This window comes from Triturus cristatus, chromosome 2_1 (assembly GCF_964204655.1).
Source record: "Triturus cristatus chromosome 2_1, aTriCri1.1, whole genome shotgun sequence".
NCBI lineage: Eukaryota > Metazoa > Chordata > Amphibia > Caudata > Salamandridae > Triturus > Triturus cristatus.
The window spans coordinates 267,493,678-267,518,185 of NC_140581.1; the positions used below are offsets into that span (position 1 = coordinate 267,493,678).

At 45.6% G+C, this 24,508-nt stretch overlaps 1 protein-coding gene across 1 annotated transcript in view; it reads left to right on the forward strand.

The window, feature by feature from the left end:
• Positions 1-24,508, forward strand: part of LOC146864077 (UDP-glycosyltransferase 3A1-like) — a 549,505-nt gene that overhangs the window by 83,677 nt on the left and 441,320 nt on the right. The window contains exon 3 of the mRNA XM_085631020.1: positions 11,127-11,253. Coding sequence (XP_085487146.1) covers positions 11,127-11,253 — 127 coding nt within the window. The remainder of the gene's footprint in view (positions 1-11,126; positions 11,254-24,508) is intronic.

The window sequence follows — 24,508 nt, forward strand, 5'->3', positions numbered from 1 at the left end:
TCATTGGAATCTCCAGACTGGGGTATATCTGGAAGGGAACGCCCATAAAAGACTTCCAGACTCTGGAAGTCAAATTTGACCCCAAAAGAACAGTTTTATAAACACCTACAATGCCTACATACACTGTCCCTCTACCACAATTTCTTGACTAATCCATCTGAAGATAGCCAGCTAGAAGCAAAAATCACACACAAAAGCAGGGTTTCACACATATACAAGTTCTTAATTCTAAACGCCTGAGTTTTTCAAGGCTCCCAAAGAACATTGGGTAACCTGGATGGGCCCCCTGGATAAAAGTGATTGGAGAGATAGCTAAAATGGCCCCACATGAGCATGCTATTCCATCAAGGTTGTACTTCATACAACTAAATGACTTGCATGACTCATAGTTTACCCCTAGGAAGCTATGGAGGGCTGGTAAGGTATTGCAATGATGCCAACAGCTCTTTTTTTCACATGATTAGAAAATAGGTTGTCCCCGCACCATTTAGGTTCAAGCTATTTACTATGATTTTTCCAGAGTTATAAGAAGGCCTATAGACCTTTCCCTCTGAGTTGCTACATTAGGAGTTTTAGAAAGCAAGTGCCACTTAAAAGGAGACTGAAAGCTCGTGGGCATGGCGTCCATGATTGCCAAGAGAGACATTGCCCGTTTTGAAAATCACTAGACACTACTCATGTTGCTGCATGGATGAAAGCAAGGGGCAACTACATAAAGACAGAAGATTGTATTTGCAAGGCTAGAGGATGCCTACACAATATCACAAGACATGGGAGAAATGTTGTAAATATTATGGGCTAATAAACAGATAAAATGCTTTGACAGTTTCTGCACTGATGTCTTAGATGAACAGCTTTATCGAAATTGCACTGTGTACCTTTTAACCATTAATGTTGTGTTGTTACAAATCAATTATTGTGCTCAGGGCTCTGCTAACTAAGCCCAGGGCCAGTGTTTAAAAGGTATATGGTAATTAATTACTGCTGGTACTGACAACCTACCTCTAAGGCCCTAATATATGGTATGGCATATAGGTTTAGAGCCCAATTTTAGAAAACAGCCCTACCTTTCAGGCTGCTTTTTAAATAAAACTATGACCAAAGTCCTTAAATGACCTTATTTTTACATAAACATCACCCTTAAGGTCTACCCTAGGTGCTTCAAGGGTATGGTGCCATGTTAGAATATGCAGGGACATTATAAAAGATGTTTTATATTCCCTGCCAATTTTTGTTCTTGTTTTTCTCTATTGTAGTATGTTGATAAAGTCTATCTTTTGACGGGAGTGAGCTAAAAAAAATAGTTTACAGTATGAAAATAATAGTTGCAATAAATCCAGCAACTTGTCAAGGTTGGAATTATCAGACCTATTGCAGGAAAGTACTTTTAGAACTGCTTTCTTAAAGTTACCTAACATCAGCTCTGTATTAGCCTCTTTTGATTGACCAGTATTTGACAGGCTGAGCCAAGCTGCCTTAGTGAGGTGTGAAGCGGCCTGTGCGGAGACAAATGAGGCATCTGATGAGAGGAGATCTGCTGCCAGGAAGGGAGCTGGTTAGCCAATCTGGTCTTCCAATGAGGAAAGACACTTAAGACAGGATCCAGGCCCATCCCCACTTCCTGCACCCCGAGCCAGATGGTTGCCCCTGTAATTGAATTAGGAGAGGGGCTGGAAGGGGAGCGCTAAGGAAAGATAGCCTGATCTGTGGGTTGGCTTAGCCAGACCTGAACCTCCAGGAGAGAATTTCTCAATTTTGGATTTTTATGAACAGTGCTTTCTGGGACAAGAAAAGGCCACACTTCCGAAAAAGTGGTGATCACAGTGTAGCACTCTGTACCCCATTGGCCAGGGTTCCCCCCTTATTGCCAGCCCAGTAACCTGTTTAACTATGGGAGAGCTGCTCAGCAACTCAGATCCTTGTCTGGAAACAAGAAGAAGAAGAAAGACTGCCCTTCTGAACACCTAGTATGAATCAAAGAGGACTGCCCTCATCAGGACTGTACCTGCTGCACACACTGGGCTTCACAAAAGGAGACTTTGCCTGGCTTAAAAGTTTGAGGAGTAGACTCCCTCAAAGCAACTGGTACAAAATAGCTTCAAAATAAACTCCTGCATCAATTCCACCAAAAAAAGCCCAGCTGACCAGCTTCCAGTGGACTTATAAGGATTTGTTCAGGTGTATTGTGGGAATTGAAGTCTCAACTCTTCAAGGAGCAACTCCGAGCTGGAACCTTGGCTGGTGTTGTGGACACTGCAGGACCCTAAAAGAGCCTCCTGGAAGAAGATCCAGAAGTGTGAGATTGTTTTGCACATTTTTGGAAAAAACCTTCATAAATTGCCCAACCCTTCATTTAGAGACAAGTTGGCAACATCAAGCCTCTAAATCCAGATTTGCCCTACTGAAAGCTCCAAGGCTCTTTGCCATCAGCAATGAGACCAAGACCTCCAGGAATCTACGAGGCATCACATGGAAGCAAGCCACCGCCTTCGAACTGCAGCCAGGGCTGACTAGCAGAAAAAGCTCCAAAAAGTGTCTAAGTCAGAAGGTATAAACTTGACCGGGCCCTACCACTCATTGTATCATACTCGCACATAGCGGTTGGCCTGAAACTTTGACTTTGTCCAGTCAAGCACGACCAGATGTCCTTGGTTGGAGCTTTTGGCTTTTAGGCACTAGACAGCATATTTTTACATTTACTCTTTAAAAATTAATATCTCAGTTTTCATCAGGCTGTGCTTCTCACTGAGTGGGCACTGTAATGCCCAGAGTGCCCCAAAATGGAACTGTTTACCGTAGATCTTTTTATGATCTATGTGAATCTCATGGCATGAGATGGTGCCCCTTTTAGCAAGGTGTGTAGCAAGGAAACGGACAAAGAACAGCAACAAAGATACCCTTTTGGAGACAACACAAAAATCTCCTTTGGAGAAAACTATATGTGTGGCAACTTCCACACCCATTTCTTTTTATATTCAAGATTTCTATTGGCATTTTTTTGAGAAAATAAAAAATACAAACAGAGGCAACATCGAAATGCAGAAATAGTCAGTTACATAGGCTGAAGCAAGTAAGCAACATACATACATTAGAGATGATATGCGGATTCCATGTGAGCATAAGATAAGCAAATGCCCGAGCTCCGCCTCATTACACAAAATAGGAAAAAGACCTTAAGTTAAAAATAAAATTAAAATAAAATTAACGGTAGCAAGGGAAGTGAGAGTAGAGAGACCCTCTTGCCAAACTTCAACCTGGTGATATTATATCAGCCAACTAGTAAAGAAGGTGTATCGAAAAGTGTAACACCTACACAGGACATTATAGTATCACCTATCGAGTACTCACATTACAGCATGGTTAATACATGTTCACATAAAAATTGTAATACCTATTTGGTAAATTTCTAACACAGTAAAACAAATCATTAATCAGATATGGGGTGTCTTTAATACTGGCAATTTTAATTTACCAAAACCCCTCTTCGGGTGTTAAAAGAGCAAAAAACTTGAGATATGAATTAATCCACATGAGACCAAAGCAGGGAGGACCTGGCCTGGCAGTTCGGGCTGGACTGTTTTGATTGGAGCAGGATCAAGGCTGAGTTGCATATGGCTGGGTCTATACTGAGGTGGCATGGTGAACGTAAAATGATGGATAGGGGTGCGGGACCAGGTGATTGCCAGTGGCTGAGATTAATTCAAGCATTCCACCAATCACCTTGTTATTGTTGCAGTTGCTGCCCTAAGTATGATGGGTATTCTCAGATGTGGGTCCCAAGCCAATGGAATCAAGCTATATCTTTCTGATGAGCCCATAATAAGGGCGAAGCCGGTCCTGTATTGCTTGTTTTCTGGTTCTGGGAGAACCTGGCCTGGCAGTTGGGGCTGGACTGTTCCGATTGGAGCAGGGTCAAGGCTGAATTGCGTATGGCTGGGTTCAAACTGAAGTGGCATTGTTGGTGAAAAACGATGGCTAGAGATGCAGCCCGAGCAATTGCCAGTAGCAATTGCCAGTAGCAGGAGATTCATTCACGCATTCCATCCTTCACCTTGTTGTTGTTGAACTTTATATCAGTGGCATTTTCAAAATTGTAATGTGATATCCCGCTTTACCAGAAGATGGGATTTTGTATTACAATTCCAAAGAAACCAAACATAACCTGGTTCCCTCTTCCCATTTGGAAGTTACAACTTATTTAAAAAACATGAATTTTGAAGTTTTTCACTACCAGGACATGTAAAACGTAAAAGTACATGTCTAACTTTTTTACTAAACTGCACGCTGGCCTATTGGATGTCCAAGGCCCACCCTAGGGGTGACTTATATGTATTAAAAAAGAATGGCTGGGCCTAGCAAAAGGTTTCTTTTGTCAGGTCAATATGGCAGTTTAAAACTGCCGACACAGGCAGCAATGGCAGGCCTGAGACATGGTTAATGGGATACTTAAGAGGATGGCAAACTCAGTTCTACAGGCCCACTAGTAGCCTAATTTACAGGCAGTGCCACTTTACTAGGGACATACAAGAACATTAAATTGGCCAATTAGGTGTAAGCCAATTCTGCCATGTTTAAGAAGAGATCACAAGTACTTTAGCACTGGTTAGCAGTGGTAAAGTGAGCAGAGGCTGAAAAGTCAACAGAAAAAAGGGTTCAGAAAACAGGAGGCTGAACACAAAATGTTTTGGGATGACCCTGCAGAAAGGGCAAGTCCAACAGTGGAACACATACAATTGTGATGTAAGGTGTAGTGTGCACCCTGGCAAAGTCCACTACAAAGGGAGCTCTGAAGTGGCACTTTGTTGCACAGCACGGTGATGGGAGATGGAATGGGACAGGTGTTTCTGCAATGCAACTAGAGAAAGGGAGGTGACAGGGCCCCCCTGAAGCACCGCATGACATGCAGCAGCATCTGCACTAGCGTTACTACGAGTCACATCAGATTGTTCAATTGTGTGGGCAGGACAGCGAACCCCTGCAATTCCAGCAGGAAGGTGGACACCATCACACAGAGCCTTGACAAGGACGGTATGAGAAATTGTAGAGCCAGAAGTCATGAGAAACCCTCTCACGTTCCGTAACTGAGCAGTATCATGGCAAACATTAAAAGCATAACGAGAGCCAGTGTAACCAGTGACACGCATTGCTGCTACCAACTGGCTCCCGAGTGAGAGCAACCAACTCAGCAACCTGAGCGCTATGAGCTTGTTGGTGGGCGGCAGCCTCTAGCACAGTGGATTGTGAACACTCAGCATAGTCAATGCATAAAAGCTCTAACTCATCCTGCAAAGCAGAGCCATCGGTGTAAAGAATAGAATCTGTATTAGGCAGGGGTGTGTCAAGAAGGTCTGGATACGGGGTGGTGGTAATGGCCACAAGTTGGGTTCAGTAATTATGCTCACCATCCTCCACAGTGGGGAGAAGAGTTGCAGGGTTGAGAGTGGTATACAACACCTCAGCAGCATGAGATTTTTGTCTCCAAGAACAGCCTGTTTGTTATGTGTTTGGCACTGGACCGAGAGATGCCGCTTACTGGAGCGAAGAATCAGTGCAGCCACTGTATGTGGGACTATGAGTGCCAGCGGCTGGCCCAGGACTGTACCTGCACTTAGACAGGGCGGCATGCCGTGGGCCACCGGACTCAGCAGGGCAGAATAGTAGCCCCCTGGTTTGGCCTTTTCTCAAAAGGGCTGTGTGGGAACACCGCAGGATAGTTCTTTGCGCTTATGGCAATCGAGGGTGATTGGTTTCTGGTAATTGGGGTGGGCAGAGGTAAAGACGTCCACTGGACCGGCTCTGAAACTCTGTCAGCAGCAAGCAGCGCAAACAGCGATTTGACCATGAGTGGGACATGTGGGATGCACAATCAACAGTCTCCTACAGCACCCCGAAACTGATGGGCGTGCTCCTCGGTAACTGGCTTGAGAATGACAAGCACCGCGTGCACACGGTCAGGGCTCATGAACATGGAAGCTTAGGAAATGACATGACCGAGGTATGTGACTCCTGGGAGGCAAAACTGGAGCTTGGAAACTGACGCCTTCTGGCCTTGCTTAGCAAGTTCGATAAGCAGAACAAGGGAGTCAGAACGGAGGCTTCAACAGAGGTGAAGGCAACCAAAGATACTCATGTACTGCGTCAGGACAGAGCCCCCTAGAAGATCAAGATATTGAAGATCCTCATTCAATATCCTGGAGAAGATGGTAGGACTATCACAGTAGCCAATGGGAAGATGTGTCCAACAACGACGGCAACTTCCTAATGTAAGCTGAAATAAAGAATTGAGAATAAGAATGAACAGGAATGGAAAAGAGAGCACAGCAGAGTTCCACCGCAGTTACGTGTGTAGAGCTTGCGAGCAAAGTGATAAGAATAGTAGTGGGCTAGGGTACCACCAGGGTGTGGGGGATAACACATGTGTTCACAGCCCTAAGGCACTGCACAAAAGAATATTGCTGGATCCCAGCTGGCACGAGGTTAGGGTACTTGACGCGAAGTATAGGAGTGTTACAGGGAGACGTGCACGGGACCAAAAGGGCCTGCTGTAGGAGAGACCCAATAGAGGGGTGGGTGCCCTTTATGGTTTCCATGGGAAAAGATTGCTGTAATTTACAGGGAAATTGAGGATCTGTACGGCAGGTAACATGGACAGGGCAAGCAAACTTGAGTAGTCCAAATTGCTTTGAATGGGTAATCCAGAAACCAACAGGCAGACTTTCCAAATAAGATTTTGTGTCAAGTCCAGCATCGTCAGGTTACTACGCTGCTAATATGGAACAAAACCTGTGCACCTTATCATTGGGGGAGTGGCACATCCCTTGACGATCACAGTAAATTGTGGCTCTCATTTTACACAACAGTTTATCCAATGCTTGAGGGCTAGAAAAAACATGTGCTTTTCTTTTATGGGGCCAAATGGGACTGAAAGAGGTTCAGATAGTGAAAGACTCATGGGGGTTTCAGCAAAGCCCTGAGCAACTGGGTTAACATCTGATAGTGGTATTTGTCCATCTCCCACACTTAAAATGCCCTTCCAAACAGTGATTCCTTAAAGTTCCTAAACTCATTTAAAGATTCGGAAAGCCATTCTGAATGGTTGAATGATGGAACACAGTCTGTGACGTTACCATGTGTTACTTTACCACACAAGTCGTTAAAGACTAGCTTTAGGGGGGCTGGACTCTGGAATAGTATAAGTTACTATTTCAACTCCATTCTATGCAACAGTAGGGAAGGTGTGGACCTAAAAGTCCAACAATGTGCCCCCTACAGCAAGTCGTTGTAACGACTTGCACGGTAAAGTAATAACATTGCAGTTGGGGTAGTGACTTCATTGTAAAGGCTGGTTTCCCATTTGGAATCTTTAAATGGGTTTAGTATATTTAACAAAGTGTTTTAGCTGCCGCAAACCCTCAGATTTACTGAATTTTATGGTGTGTGACCATTAAAACACTTTGCATGTGAGGCCCAAGGTCTTCAGAAAAAGAACCCAGTAAAAAAGCTGAAAGAAATTTTATAGGAAAAAAGACAAGTATTTAATAAGAGTTACGAATCATAGGCAAAATCCTTCCTGACCTCTTTGAGGTACAGTCCAGAAAGACCTGCCTTAGTTAGAGGAAGACGAGTAGCAGAACGTTCAGGGGTCTGTCTTGCTAATCTTTTATTGTCCATCTTCCATTGGGTTGATAAAAAGCCCCATCCTAAGAAAAAAGAGAATCCAAAATGCAGACTAGGCAAGGCATGCTCTTCCAAAGCATGGAGTAGCAGCTACCCTAAAAACCACAGAACACGCCGACCCTAAGACTATGCGGCACCCTGCATGGACTGAGGCTAGTGCCAGGCGAACAGACCCTATGCCATGCCTGATACACCCACAAGGACTGAAGCAACGCATCACTGTGCAGGGGTTTGAGAAAAGACTGATTGTACCAGGAAAGCAAGATCTCCAAGCTCTGCTGGCAAAAGCATATCAGACATTTCAGCATAATCATAAATAACAGCGCCTGAGAGAGAAGCACACTATTGCAGAGGAAGCATTAGAATAGCCAGTAGGTCTGGGAATTGCCCGAGCTATTGACGTTGTTAATGTGAATGTCTTTTAGCCATGTTGCCTAGTCACACATCTGCTGTTTAGCATAGCTGAAAGTCACCGAACGTCCAGAATCACAGGAGGTTGAGCAATTCTGAGTTTCTTCATCGCCCCATGTTGAGTTAATTGTCCCACTCCTCCTAACACAAAAAAGCGATATGATGTGGCCTGTGCTGGCTCCATCATAGCACTTTTTTCAGTGACTTTCAGCCATGATGAATAGCAGATGGGCTGCTAGACACCATGGCTAAAAGCTTTGCCAATGCTTTTTCGGTGTTGATAAGGTCTTGCTGAACAAATGTGGAAGTGATAGTGGGACACAGTTGAGAAGCTTTGAAGTGAACCAAGCATATGTCATGATGGCCAGCGCTGCCAACAGGGGAACTGGGGAACCAGCTTTGAATCTCGGCGCCGGCTGAACAATCTGTGATTCTGGGTAAATCACTGTTCCTCCTGGCTACAACAAATATTGTGCCATTATGTGATGTACCTGGTGAGCACTTAAAGTGCTCCAATACCATTGGATCATCACAAAAAACAAAAAGAAAAGAAAAGCAGTAGCTATGAGAGAGTTAGTGTGAGGACGGGTCAAGCAGGGAAGCAGGAGGGGATGAAGAGATAGGCAAGCAAGACTATAGAGGGCGGGAGGAAGCAACAATGAAGGGGGAAAAATACCTCAGTAGAAGCAGAATCAGCAACAACAAGCATTTGCAATCCAATACGTCTTGCATTTGCAAGAGTTTAAGCTAATGGCATTGTAAATGACAAAACCAAAACATAAATATAAGGCATTGTCATTTTCAATGCCAATAGCTCAAACTCATGTAAATGCGAGGCCTATCGCATTGCAGATGCTGGTTTTTAAAGTGATAGATTTCGAACAAATTCAGAAACATTCATTCTTTTCCCCACCCGGACAACAATGCCAATAGTGAACTAAGAGGCAAGTCAGTTGCACTCTTTGGGTGGCCTGGTTTCCTATTATACATGAACAACAGTATATAGTTTATTCAATCAAACACAGTGCATGCGCTGTCTCATGCTAGACCTAAAAAGGTGAGTGATACAGATCAAGTAATGTCATGAACAAAGCACAGCAAAACTGCTGTATCATTTTTCGATAGCCCTCCTCACATTTGTCGCAAGTAAAGATATCCACAGAAAACCCTCTAACTACCTGACCATGGATGCAACATTGCAAGGATTATGCTCTATTGAGCACCTATACCGCTGTTAGATAGTAACCTTGTAACTGCAGAAAAACCACAGCTGGCAGCACCAAGAGGATGCACAGGCTGCCAGGGGGAGGGAGGGTCATTCTAGCGCCTGATACAATTCGCCTCCATTGTATTGCGAGAACGCACAGACTGTTGGGGGTGGGGCAGGGGGTTGGGTTTGGACTGGCGCCTGATACAATTCGCCTCCATTTGATTGCGAGAACGCACGGACTCCGGGGGTGGTGGGGGTGTTGTGGGGTGGTTGTGCGAGGAAGCACAGGAAGAAAATAGTTACCCTGCAACACCTGAAGTAAAGACGCCTGTAGCCTTGGAAGGATATAAATGATGACATGGGCGTAATAAGGAGGGACTAACAAGCCTGTAAACCAATAGGAAGGCAGCATTTAGGAAGGACAGAGACACAAGCCAATTAAAAAGATGGGCGGGGAAGTGGGCGTGCTTCTCTCCTGTACTCAACTACCCCAGATCAACCCCAGAGCAGCGCTTGCTCGCTGGCTCACGGCTCAACCTAAAAATGAATGCATCAGTGTGTAATGTAACTGGTGAGCACTTAAAGTGTTCCCATACCATCAAATCCTGTTCACACCATGGCAAGACGAAGGACGGAGTGAGTGAAAACATGAGAACTCAAGTGGACTGCTGAAACACAAATAAAAACGTAGCTCTTAAAATGGGAGCAGTGGATGAACATAAGTACATGGTACATGCTCTGGTGGAGGGATAAACACATGAAGAGGCATGACGCATGTATGCCTTAAACAAATGGGAAGAAAGGATATGAGAGTGAGGATGGAGCAAGCAAATGGTAAGCCTGAGGGTGGACCTAAACCCAAAAATTAAAAACAACATGTCTCTTCGAGACAGCGCATGTACTGACTAGCCAAGACCTAAAAATCAGTGCATCGTGATTTTTACATTCCAAACAATTACACTGACATTTAATGCAGTTTAAAGTAAATAACATTTGCCTTGCTTACAAATACAATGCCACATTGATTTTAAATCTGCTATGCAGTCTATTTTTACAGTGAATCCGTATATATTTCAATTAATCAGCAGTCGTTTATCAAAAGAATGTTAAGAGATCCAAGCTGTCTCTGCTGCAACACTGTATATTGACATTCTATTGTAACCATAAATAAATAGAATGCAAACCTGTAACTACATAGGTTCAGAATTACAGTGCAATGAAAAAAAATGTGATGTAAGTGTAAGTCTATGTAAATGGCAAGCAATATAAAAATGCACTGTAAATGTAAGTCTATGTAAATAATTCATTGTAAAGAGAGCAATACCTTGACTAAACCCTAACAGTGTGGAACAGCTGGGCAACAAGATGAGTCATTGGGGAGCCAATGTCAAACAAATCTAGCTCTTGTTGTTTATAGCTGACGAATGCTATGTTGACTTTTTACACTATGAGTTCAATTCAATTATGTCTTATTTTTTCTACTGATTATAAGGACAATTTAGTACTGTTTGTTGTTATTGAACAATGCTGTGCATATATAATATAGGGCACATCTGCAGATCTCCTCGTTTCACTTTGATGTTTTCTACACCATGTGTCACGTGCAATTCTTCATTGGTGGGTCATTTTGAGGTCCGTTAAACTTAATATAACATGATTGATTGCACTAGGTGTCTCCGCTTAAAGCCTGCTTATTTCCATTTGTAATAAATAATTTTTTGATGCTACACAATATTAACTTTTAGGATTGCAAATTATATTTCGTTTTTTAATGTATTCATTTTTGAGGATGAATTCTTACAAATTATGATTACTTTCGGTATTTTAGGTATAAGTGAACATGACCATAGATCGGCCAGCAGCTACAAGATTATGACTTTTTCGACAGGAGAGGAATCTGAAAAAGCCCTCAGAACATTATATGCTGAGGACCAAAAAAAATTTCTAGAAGGAAGGTACAGAAGACAGTAAAACTTTCAATGGATATAATCTTTACAGTATATTATATAACCCAATGTATGCTTACTTGACTATATTTACGACCCACTGGGATGTACCTGTTGATGATACCTACTATATTTGATTGCTTAGACAGAGTTACACCATTGACAAATATGCATCAAGAGACTTTTTCTAGATTTAAAAATGTATTCTGGTAAATGTGCGGCAGAATAGTGATACATATTTTACCGAGGACTTTGTGGTTGTGGGAATTGCGCATACGTTTACTGAGCTCATCAACAGGTTGTCTTATTCAGCTGAAAATCCGTGTGTGGTGAAGTGTAGGCATGCAGTAAAGAAGCAGCCTACCCTGCATGAGTGAGATGGGGTCTCCATGTGGTGACAGGATGATCAGTGAATGAAGTTGGTGCATAGATGCAATCTGCCATATGCAATATACGAGACGAGGTTCCCTGTGTGGTGAGAGGATGAGCAGTGCAGTGTCTTGAATATGTGAAGCGAGGTCCCCCCTTGTGATGATGGTAGCATGACCAGAGTAGGGAGATTGATGTATACAAGCAGTCTTCTATTAATATGTGTGATGTGGTCCACATAATGTGATAGGGTAACCAATGCAGGGGAAGGGTGTACAGATGCAATTTGCCATCAGTGTGTGAGTATCCTAGTATGTGAGCTGGAGTTCCCAGTGTGGCAATCAGATGACTTGTATAAGAATTGAGTGTAGGGCTGTGCTCTGCCTTCAAACCTAAAAGCATGAGATGCGATCAGCTGCCTGCTCTTCCGCTAAGGTGGAGGAGCGTTGCCTCACTGTATTTCAAGCAGTGGATAAAATAAAAATAAAATGATAATAACACTAGGTTATTACCATTTAATTTTTCTGGTTTACAGGACGGGGCGGGGCTTGGCTGTGTCACAGCCAGCAAAGAGGGGAGTGCTGTGCACTTAAGTGGGCATGACTGCTTGGTCGGCGGTCTTGGTCCGGCCAAATAGTTTTGCGCATTCTGGGGAACCCACGAGGCTGGTGAGGAGCATGCATAGACTCCCACTGCCTGTCTGAGTGCCGAACCACAGCACTCAGACCAATCACAACGCTGCATTGCAGCTGGAGGAACATGTTTCTGCTTCCTGCTTCTAGCAGGAACAGAAGAGAACGACGTGAGACGAGGCCGCGGTTGGGGAGCAAGGTAAGTCATTTTTTAAATCTATTTTCCTATACCCGTGATACTTGGTGGCAGCCGCCACTGGATGAGATTCCCTTCTAAGGTGATTTTATGACAGGTGCAGGAAGGGGTTGTACGGCTGCTTGTCTGCCCTATTGAGATAGAGGAACGTGGAATACAAGGGGCTGTCCTTTCTCTTGTCTGGACCCCAAGTGTGCAAGTCAGGAAAAGTATGTGAGTTGAGTTGAATGAGTGTTACTTATCTTTTCTGTGGTAATGATCTTGAAGTATTTGTGTTGTATTTGAATGTGTGTGAATGTTGGCTAGTATAAGGTGAGGTGTTACCCTCTCTTACTGTGCTGCATGCTGTATTTACCAACCCAACACAGTTGGCAGTCATCCTGGAGGAGGGCACACAACCCACTCTCCAATGGATAGAGAGCGTCAGTAGGAAAGAAGAGGAGTGACAAGGGATAGACATTGACAGATGGACACAAAGAAGAAGGGGAAGAGAGTATATTTCTCCTGCTATGATCATGCCTTATGACATGCTTAGCGGAATAAAGATAATAGTACTCTTTGCATATGAAATATCTATTATCCTGCCATTGGGATGTCAAGAATCCACTTTTGCGTTTCTGTAGTCAAAACTTAGTTTTCAGGTCATAAGGACCTTGATCATTAACTGCTCTGTGAACTAGACACCGACTACTACATCTTGACCTTAAACTATTGGAAGCCAGTGCAGGGATTTAAGATAGTGCCTCCCCTCACGATTCGACATGGAGGTGGCCCAGTGCAGATCACATCCATAAAGGAGCAGGTCACACTCTGACATATCCACGTGCACCCATAACCCATGCCGTCCAATACACACAGCAGACGAACAAAGCACAAGGCCACATAATCTGTCCAAGAGCACATATGACCCAAGTCGCAAACATATCATCCCCCGAAAAGCACACAATTCAAAGGCACACCGCCTCAAAGGGATAAGGGTACACAAAATCAGAGCTGCAGGGGCAACTCCCCCACAATGCAGCACACAAAGGTAGCAATCACAGCACATCTGCAATGACGGCAATGTGACACAAAGTGCAACACCTACACCACAGGACAGAGGACACAACAGGTTCCGCTTGTGCATAGTAACTGTCCACTCACATATGGCATTGCCTGACACTGTTTGATGATAATGTACGGGTACTACCACACATCCATCATGTAGTCGAAAATCCCACTGTCTGCCATCAAATAGCCAGCTCCACCAAAACAGTCACAATGTGCCTTGTCATGCAGTCTGTATGTAAACATCTGCAAAGTGTCAACATACATGGGAAACTCTTTTAACCTGCATCTCCCCTTAACATTGCAGAGGGACAATCAACACTTATTGCAGAGTAGACCACAAATCCCATCATTGATGATGTAGAGGACAACCTGCACATATGTCAAGACATCCTCCATCCGCACCCCACCCCCCGGAGCAGGGCAGGCCAGCTGCCTCGAGGTGACCCCACCACCTGCACAGACCACACAGCAGGAAACACACACCACCACGGCTGTATCCCAGAATCCCCCACGAACAATACATGGAATTTCAACGCCGTGTGTTGGGTTTCCAGGTGGAGTTGGCGGATCAGCTGTGGGTGGGTTTCGAGTTCGTGGCAGCAAAACTTGATGCCGTACGTGGGTGTCCGAGTCCCATCAGGGACCACGTACAGTCCCTAACGGACACCCACTGTTCGCACCATGCTCACCCACAATCCTTGGCTGACCTAGCTGGGGCCATTACTCGGATACAGGAACTGTCTAGTCAAACAGGTCCAGGGATGACAGCACAGAGTTGGCACAGATGCGGAGGACAATGGAGACCACAGAGCAGATGCAGGCTGGAAGTATGGCTGCCACAGCTGAACACTAGCGAGATGTAGCTGGGATCTTCCATGCCCTGCAGTTCATCATCTTGCCATTGCTGCCACTGAGCCAGTCCCAGATAACTGCAGCGGGAACTTTGACACACACATCTCCGACCCCTGATGTGTCAGTGGCACACAGTGATGCAGCCCCATCACCTTCACCCCCTGATGTGTCAGTGGCACACAGTGATGCAGCCCCATCACCTTCGCACCCTGATGTGTCAGTGGCACACAGTGATGCAGCCATTACACCACCACACACACCGGACACAGAAAAAGTATGAGAGGAGTAAGATGTGGATGGTAATTACTGTGTGAGGAAGGAGATAGTAGCATCCATCACCACCAGTTGGCCTGTCCCTGCCTGGTTCTGCCATATGCATCATGCACTGGGACAACACCTTCGACTGACCCCCGGAACACTCTGCGACATCCACGCGGACCCCCACATGGACTGCCACATCTTCAATGCTTGACAATTACACAGCAATCCTGCTGCCGACTGCACTCTCCCTCTTCCAAATCACTTTTCAATCCCCAAAGGACTCTGGTTGGCCCACCACTGGGCTACCATGTTATGTGGGCTTGGATGGCCATGTACAGCTCCAGCTCTGTCATTCACCAGAATGTGAATAAAACATTTGTAACCACACAGATGTGTCATGACTGTGTTCACTCAAGTATGAAAGAATGGCTGGATGTAGGGACAATGATTGCACAAGAAGGTACAACCTGGTGAGTGACATCAATGCGCATGTTTATCCCTGAGACACATGGCCAATTGGATGACTGTGAAGGTGAGAACTAGCTGTGTCCCCATTGCACATTAACAACAATCTCACAACCCCCCCAATGTAGGCACACATCCACGTATTGAATAGGGCTGTGTGTAGGAATGGCCAAACCAGTTGAAGGCCAGGAGTGATGTCCCACATCACATGTGACAACAGAACTTCACATTGCATACCTACTCACACACATCTATGTGGACACATTCTGTTATGATTTATGACATTGCTCCACATGGTCAGAGGTTAGACACCATACTCACATTGCTGAAGACACGTAAGTGCACAGGTCTGCCAGCAACTATCCCAAAACAATGTCTGGCTCACAGAGGAGGAGCTGTCAAAAGGGTCCCACCCCCATTGTACATGCGTCAGGCAGACCCTCCCTGTGTAGGGACGATGCTCCTTGTGGCACACGTGTGGTCAATCTAATCAATACTCATCACAGTTAGACACCAGTGAAGTTGCGTAGACTTTATTGGCATGTGTGTGTCAGTACAGACAAGACAACAGCCACAACATGCAGGGACATGCTTAAGACACTTACACGCAGCATGGGAACATGTCGAGGTGCAGGAAATGGGGAGGCAGAAATGAACACCATTGATTACGGACGGCAACGGTCTCAGCCCACCTTGCCTTGCTGGACGAGTCATGTGTTGTTTGGCGTCTGCACATTGACCCGGGTGAGGGGGCACGACTTACAGCCCATGGGGTCTACATAGTGCTCCGCCACCTGACTGTGCAGACTGTCTGCTCTGCTGACAGTGTTCAGGTGAAAGGGTCCGACAAGGTCACATGTCGTGCTACACTGCCATGTGTGTGCTCTTCCCCCAGCAGTGTGTCCGAACTAGTAACGTTGCCAAACGACGCTGTGCTGCTCTGACCATGGAGCTTCATCACCTTGCACGGGTGTGTGTACACACGTGTAGTTCCACGCACATGCATTCAGAGTCCAGATGAAGGCAGACATGTCCTCTGTTGTGGTGGGATAAGTGAGCATTCGCCACGATGCAACAACATGTTGGGAGCTGTGCTGTGGGTGACAATCCGATGTGGCTGCAGGAACGTAGTTACTCCTCCATGAATGCCAGCGTAGCTTCATGTGCAATGTGTGCCAATAGTATGTCGTTGTCCGGTTCAAGGAACATCAGGGTGAGCAAATCCATTAACGGGTCCGGGCAGATGTGCTCAGTCCACGCCGTTTCACCAATCTGCAACACAGCCCAATAGGGGAGCGTCACTGCACACGAGGAGTTGTGCAATCTCCCATGCGCAACTGCTAGCACATACGCCAAAGATCAGTGCATCCCATGCACGGCTATCCCGGTGACACTACTGTTCATGGGCCAACAGGGGGCGCACTGTCAGGTCATAATCCAATTCAGCTACCGCTGCGTTGGATAGGCAGACCTCCATGGGCCACTCAAATGTGCATGATCGACAGTGGAACCAGGGCTGTACGCAGGTGACGTAGGCAAGATAGAAACTGAGACGGAAACTGATTCGCAACACTGCCATTGGCAGGGATCCCAACAGATGCAGCATTCGTGCACGGTACAGTTCCACGTGACAGGGGTTGTGCATGTGCCCAGGAATACCTGCCATTGCGTTTGTTGGGCTCGTGGCACCGGCACTCCTCAGACCGGCATAAGTTCGGTGGACGATGTGCCACAGCTCTGGGGAATGAGTCGTATGTGTGTGCAACATTTGGACGTATGGGTAGTTTCTAGCCAATGTATCAAGGGCATCCCTTGCAGGTGTAGGTCGTGCAGGGACAAGTGTGTGTGGGGTGTGGGCACGTTGGGGTTTCATTAGCGCAGTTCGTGGTGTGGGAGTCGTCGGAGGCTGGTATGGTATCTCACACAGGGTGTGCCAGCCACATTCAGGACCACGGTCGGGGGTTCGGTTGGCCTTCAGCCTTGTGTGTTGAGACACAGGGGCTTTCAATCCTGATTTCAGTCTGGCTACTGCTTGCATTTCTTAAATGAGAACCGGACTTCGCGCTGACTTTGATGCCAGGCCTGTGATTTGGGGTGCACAGATTTCTGGACACACACAGCTGTTGGCATGTTTGCATGAGCCAAGGGCCCGATTTGCCTTGCGCTCCTTGTTCAGTCTCTCTCTTTCTCTCTCTCTCTCCCTGTCCTTTGATGAGTGCCTGACACACCTTCTTATCTTTGATATTGTCTTGCAGGCTGTGAGTCACAGATTGTCCAGGGATGCCCCGCCATGACTTTTCAAAATAGTTATTTGGTGACCAATTAGGATGTGACATTTTGTTTGGTCTTTTTATGGTGAGTGTATGAATCAGGGTTTCAGTGCTCACATCTATGTTGATTGTTGCAATTGTGCGACATCAGACGGGTACTTTTGTTCATGTTTTCGTGCCGTTGATGTGCAGTGTCTTGGTCCGGGGATGGCGGGGGGGTGCCTGGGGTGGGGTCCTGTGGGTGGCGGCAGTGGGTGTTGTGGCCCTCTTAGGTGTCCGGCACGCATGTTCAGTGGCTCCATGGCATCTGTTGTTCTTCCAGTGTGGCTCTGGGCTGGGCTCCCTTTTCTGTTGCAGGCTGTCGTCCGACTTTGCACCAGGTCAGAGCAGGTGTTAATTTCCTGCAGCTAACGCGCCTTATCGCATGTTTCATGGTCTTTTCGCTGATCTGGCTAGTCGTTGAGAATGTTGTGGAGTGGTGTTGCTTCAGCTTTTTGCATGGAAACGCCTACTCTACATCTCATTAGCGATAGTTGCGGGGGTCAGCTGTGATAAAGTGCCGTTAACTCAGCAATAGCTCCTTGAGAATATGCCCCTATGTGTGCTGCACATGTTTGTGGCTTTGGAATGTGGTATACACCACTTCCGTTGCTCCTGGCGGTAAAAACCCAGGCGCCCGGACAATCTGCGGCGGCTAAAAACGATCGAGGTGTTGGCCAGAGCTTAGGGGGACTCCGTCAACACTCCCTCCTCACACACCTCACACACACAGCAGGAAGACTGAGACCTGTTCTTCTCTTGTCTGCCTGGATGCAGAGATACATTATCCGGATTCCATGGGGCCTCCCCAGGCATGGCGAAACTGATCTCAACATAAAAACACAGGATAGATACATATTCACCCTAGACACGTGGCAAGATGGCATGCACGCAACAACTTGATATTGTGCTTCTCCTTAGCACCTTGATCCCACAGTCCTGCATAGCCAAAGGCACCACACTGGAACGTGGCCACCAGCACTAGTTATGTTGGGAAGGGATAAATCAGGGCATGATGGCAGCGGTGCCCCTTTGGTGTTGCAGCCACTCTGCTCCACAAGAGATTATTTTCGTTTCGAAGTATAAAGAAGGAAGGGGGAATTATGTTGGTTAATATTTTTGTTTGTAGTTCTGTTTGTGGTGAGATAATCACTCTTGACGATTATTACCATACCCACCGTCCCCACACCCTCACCCCTTCTTGATGACCTGTAGATAGAATGCAGCCTTAGACACCCAGATATGCATTAATATTATTATTATATAATCTTATAAAGCACACAGCTACCCAAAAAGGATTTTCAGGCACTTAGCAAAGGTAAGACATTTTCGGATTAACACCATTAAAACTGCCAGGTCTTTAGACCTTTAAGAAATGTCAGTAAAGAATCTCAAGTGCTCTGGTATTTCAGACCCAGGTCTACGAAAGAGCAACCTCCCATATGGCCCAAGCCAAACCTAGGCGTAGTACATAGGGCACAGTTCAGAGATCTTTGTATAGGTGTGGGCTGATAAGGCACCACCAGATCTTGAATGTAATATGGCAGCACCCTGACTGTGGCCTTAAACATGTAGCACAAAGCCTTGAAGTTAATATGCTTTGCAACTGTAAGCCAATGAAGCTCTTGGAGAACATGTGAAACTGAGGCATGCCTTGGTAGCCAAAACAGAAGTCTAGCCACTGAGTGCTATATCATCTGTAGATGACGAATGGATGCCTGATCTATTCCCAAGTACTGTTGTGTAGTTCCTACTAATCTGTAGGATCTGCATATTTGTTGGACTACATAAACTTTGGGTGAGGTGCCTAGACTGATTCCTGGCAACCCCGCAGAATATGGTGGCCTAGAGACCGGCTAGCACACTTTGCCACCATAAGCCCCCGAAACCCTACCAGGGAGTGAATGGCTTCTAGCAACCACTGAACATGACAATCCTGACCAGTCAGGGATCCTGGCAACAGATCAGAATATTTTACTCCATCACTCATGCTTACTTGTGCACAGAGAAATATACGAAGAATACACAGTGGGACGTTTTCAATATATTTTTTGAACCAATGTTATTCTTCTATAGAATACATGTGCTGTGACAATCAGTAGACAGAAGCAGGTGAAAGTGATTACAAGCATCAAAAGAGTGAATAGTAGATATAGTTCTAACATGGTGCTAAAACAGTGTATATATGCAGGCACATAAACAAGGCAGTGATCAGGCGAACTCCTACTATGCAAACCCTAGTTTGCGTGTACCTAGTGTGTGTAGGTGAGAAGCTAAGAATCTCTTCCAGGGACGATCCAACCCCATTACCTGGCAGGAGAGAATGTAGGAGCCTGTCTTTGTCACGAAATGGACACCCCTCACTGAGATGTCAGACTGCTACGTGGTGAATTCTCAGCACGCAGGGACCCTCAGTGACAGCTGAAGTTCCTCCTCTGCTAATCTTTTGGGATGCTCATTATAATAATATTATATTAGAAAGAATCCTTGTGATGTACGTTATGGATATGTAGATAGCACAGCCGACTCGTGGATGAAGATAGGACAACATTTGTACATCGTGTGTAAAAATGCCCTGTACATGGTGTTCAAGGCATTGTGATAACGTTATGGGAAGCTAGATGTGTAAAGCAGTTTCAGAGAACACTGTCGCACGCGAAAATATGTGCAAAACGTTAGAGCAGAAATGTTATTGTGCAAAATTAGGACAATGCAAGAAAATGTGCAGCTTGTTTACTTGGGCCTAGCCCTGGCACATAACAGTATACGATATTACTATTGTCCGGTCTTGATAAAGTTAGTGCTTAGAGTGCTATCCTTTATGCTGATGGAGAATCTTCCAGATGATATTTTTTACCAACATGAGCACAGCAAAACAAGCGGCAGTAAACGTGATCACCTGAGGCTTCATGGAGAGATTCTCATCCAAAACAAAGTCCAAATCCTTAACCTTGGGGGACAGGTGAGGGAGAGTCGCTAGAGATTCTGGCTAATGTTGTGAGTCGCAGAGTTGGGGATTCTTACCCAGGATCATGACGACGTCTTCTCACCATTGAGCTTGAGAGAGTTATCATTTATCCAGTGGCGATTCGACTTAAGCCCTGATGAAGATCAATTGGTCCTTGACCCTGTGCAGATGACAAACAAAAAATAATTTGGGGCCATCTGTGTAAGAAATATGGTCAAACCACAACTCTCCACTACATGTGCAAGGGGGCGGCATAGATATTGAATAACACTAGACTGAACCCTGAGAGACTCTAGAAGTTAGTGCCTGCGTCTCTAAACTGACATTGGTTCAAACTACTTAAAACGTCTTTTAAGAATGATGTTTACCAGGCTAAAGCTGTTCCTTCAAGACACAATGTTTCCAGTCTTTAAAGTAGGATGGAAGGGACACAGTGTCTTGGACACGCTAAGATCTAATAAAATGAGTGCACCAGTGCCCCCTGGAGGTGAGGCCTAAGGTGCTTCTCCATCAAGAACCCACCCAGCATCATCGGAACCGTAGAATCTTTTCCTTTGCGTGAGTCGGAACCAGTGCATCCTTGTCATTGCATGGAGTAGACGCAGCGCATTGCCTTCAAAAACTAGCACACCGCCTTTAGAATCGAAGCAACGCCTACTGCAGGAGCAGCAGCCACACATCACGAACCAGTGCCTAACACTCGGAACTGATGCATCACTGCAGTTGCGTGGAGAAAATCGGAGCATCTCGTCCGCTGCGTGGCTCAACACCGACACATCGCTCCAGCGGCACCTCACCTCTTCTTCAACAAAGCCGCATCCCGGATCAAGGCACTTTGGTTCAGCAGGCACAAGTTTGTAACCTGTATCTGGCCCGAGCTTCATCGCGGTCGGTCTGAAATTTTGACTTTGCCCCTGTCCGTTGTGATCAGATAACCCACTTAAGCGCTTATTTCTTCTAAGCACTAATTTGCATTTATTTTTAAAAAAATTCTTATCTTGATTTCTACTTGTTGGATTTTTGTTGTTTTGATCTTGCCTTATTTATAACATAATAATGTTTTTTTCCCACCTGGTGCGGAGTCTTTTTGTGGTGTTTTCACTGTGTTACTGGTTGAAGTGTTGCACAAGTACTTTACACATTGCATTTTAAATTACACCTGACTCCTCTGTGCCAAGCTACCAGAGGGTGAGCACAGGTTAATTGAGGGTGTGTTTGTGACTTACCCTGACTAGGATTGTGGCTCCTGCTTTGACAGGGTGCATATCTCTGCCAACCAGAAATCCAATTTCTAACATTGGTGATCGGCGGTGAGGAAAGGACTTGTGTTTGTTCATTGCTATACTGTAACTTGGTATGCACTGGCCATCCACATCCAAGACCATTTCCAAGTTTTTTTCATTTCTCCCTTTGTTGCATTTTTTAAGTTTTCCTATACATCATGTCTCTCTCTGTCTGCTGGTTTTGTACCTGGAGCCTTGGAATTTGAGCTTAACAATGTGGACACCTACACAATGGTCCAAATTAAAGACTTTCGCAATGAGATGGGAGTTTCTGCAAAGTGTGCCACCAGGAAGGTGAAGTTTCAAAAGGCATTGAGGGCCTAAGCATAAGTCGCTCCAAGGAGAGTGATGGATTGGGGGAGCCTGAGAATGGCTCTCCTGAGGAATCACCTGCAGTTGCTGAGCATGAAAACTCTGAATTTGTGTTCCCTGTAATAGCAGGAATCAGTGTCGCCTTCTGTTGCCTAGCTCTAGAGCAGGTAAGGGAGAGGAGGGAGCAAAGCGAATTCAAACTTCAGATGGCCAATTTAAAAATAGAGACTGAAGAGAAAAAGGCTGACAGGGAGGCCAAACGGGCTGAGAGAGCCTGGGAGAAAAAGAAGGCTGAAAAATGCTGCAAGTGCATGTGAGGCGCTTAAAAAAACTGGATATCAAAGTCAGACAGATGGCGTTCAGCAGTAATAGTAGCAGCATACATGTTGTACCTGATGGAGACAAGAGGGTTCTTATATGCAAGGATTTGGTGCCCAGATATGTGGTAGGAGATGACATTGATTAATGTTTTTCTGCTTATGTGGTTGCACTGAAGGTATATAGGGTTCCTGAGGCGCACTGAGCGGTGGTCTGTGGAAACACATTCCAACATTTGGTAGGAACACACATCTAACAGAGGTTGCGGAACAAACAAAGGGGGGGGGGGGGTTTACTAAGCTTTTGCAAAATCTTTTTTTCGACATTTACTTTCCAGCGCTAAACTTGTTTAGAGCTGGAAATAACGTAAAAGTAATGCGAAGCAGCGCATTGAGCTGCTTTATGTTACTTTGCACCATGGGGATGTACCAAGGGTGGTACATGGGCGTTCCCATGCAACCACCCAAGGTTTCTCACGCTAAACCCAATTTACTAAAAAAAGTTGATTGGGTTTAGCGTGAGAAAACTGCGCCCTTTTCAACTAGGTGCAAGAAAGGAGAAATGCTTTCATTTCTCTTTCCTTTTCTGACTTTGCATTAGTGCCGCACTGTGCAGCACGCATACAAAGTGGGAAAAGCTTTCCCTTGTGTGATGCATAGTATTTTGTACAGGAAGGGTACCCTTACTGTACAAAACCTATTCTGGACTCATGCACACACCCCAGTGCTGCGGCGCCAAGGTGTGTGCATGGTGCACAGCAGCTGTAATCAGCGCCGGTGCAAGGGAAAGGGGAGGAGATAGCCATATCTTTGAAGATATGGCGCTCTCTTGCTCCCTCCCAGTTGCGCAAGGCAGCGCAGCCTCACGGGGAGCGGCGCTGCGTTGCATGACTTTTTTCGTAAATCTCCCCCTAAGTATACCCCCATGAAGACCATTCAGATTGTAAAATTTGGACTGACTCCTGGAAAGTATAGCCAAAAATGTAGGTACAGCCAGAAGCCTAAATCATGTCAATCAATCCTGTGTAGGTTTTGTAGATCACTCCAGTAAGGCACTGAATGACTGAATGAGGGGCAGCAAGGTTAGTGATTTTATTAGGTTGTGCCATTTGATCATGAGAGAGCACATGTTCAGTATCTGTTTTCCTGAGTTGTGCCAGCACCTAGTTGACAGTAAACTGACCCGAGAAAGCTTGCTGAGGAGGCGGACCTTTGGGCTAGCACCAAAGTGTCCAAAAAGGTAGCTTGGAGGGACAACCATAAAGGTGGTCAGGGTTCCCAACAGAAGAAAGAAGAAAGAGAAAAACCTAAAACAAGGAGTTCTTAATAGGCCTCCAAAGTAATTCCCAAGGGAATAGTGGTAGTCCCAGTGTGATCCTAAAGAGAAGGGGCTCTTTGACCATAAGACAGGGATGTTTGTACCCCATTGTACAGATTGCTAAAAATATTGGCACAACAAGGGTGACTCCAAATGTCCCAAGAGGGCACAGCCCCCCATCAGTGGACAGACACCAGGGTTGCTGAGTGTAGCATTTGGGGAGGAAGTAGTCCCAGTTAGTTTTGGGGGACAGACAGAGGTGCCCTAGTCTCCCTGGGGGTTAGAGAAATGGTGGTAAAAGCCCACATGCCTTCAACTACTTCAAAGTATAAGCAGTGGGTCACCATTAATGGGCAGTGGGTGGAGGCTCTGCGAGACACAGGAGCCAGCATGACAACAGTCAAGTGTCTGCTGGTGTCGACTCGGCGATGTGGCGGGCACAAGGTAAGTGGTTTTCTTTTTTTTTTGTTCTTTTATTTTCTTTTGTTGTCGTCTGGTCTTCCCCCAACCTTTGGCCTCCTTCCATCTATTAGCTTGTGCTCTCTCCCTTCAACATAGTAATATTGGCTTAAACCTAATTAGCATATTTCTTTTACTTATAAGTCCCTAGTAAAGTGCAGTACCGGTGCCCAGGGTCTTCGAATGAAATTCTATTAGTAGGTCTGTAGCACTCATTGTGCCACCATTGCAGAGCCTGTATGTGCAGCTTACACAGCCACTTCGAGCTGGCAGCATAAGCTTCTTGCCAGGCCTAAAAATTCCACTTTTTATACATAAAGGTCACCCCTACGGTAGGCCCTGTATGACCCACAGAGTAGGATGCAATGTATTCAAAATGCAGGACATATACTCTTACGTTTTACATGTCTTGGTAGCGAAGAAATCCCAATTTTGTTTTTTACTACTGCAAGGCCTATCTCTCCCATAGGATA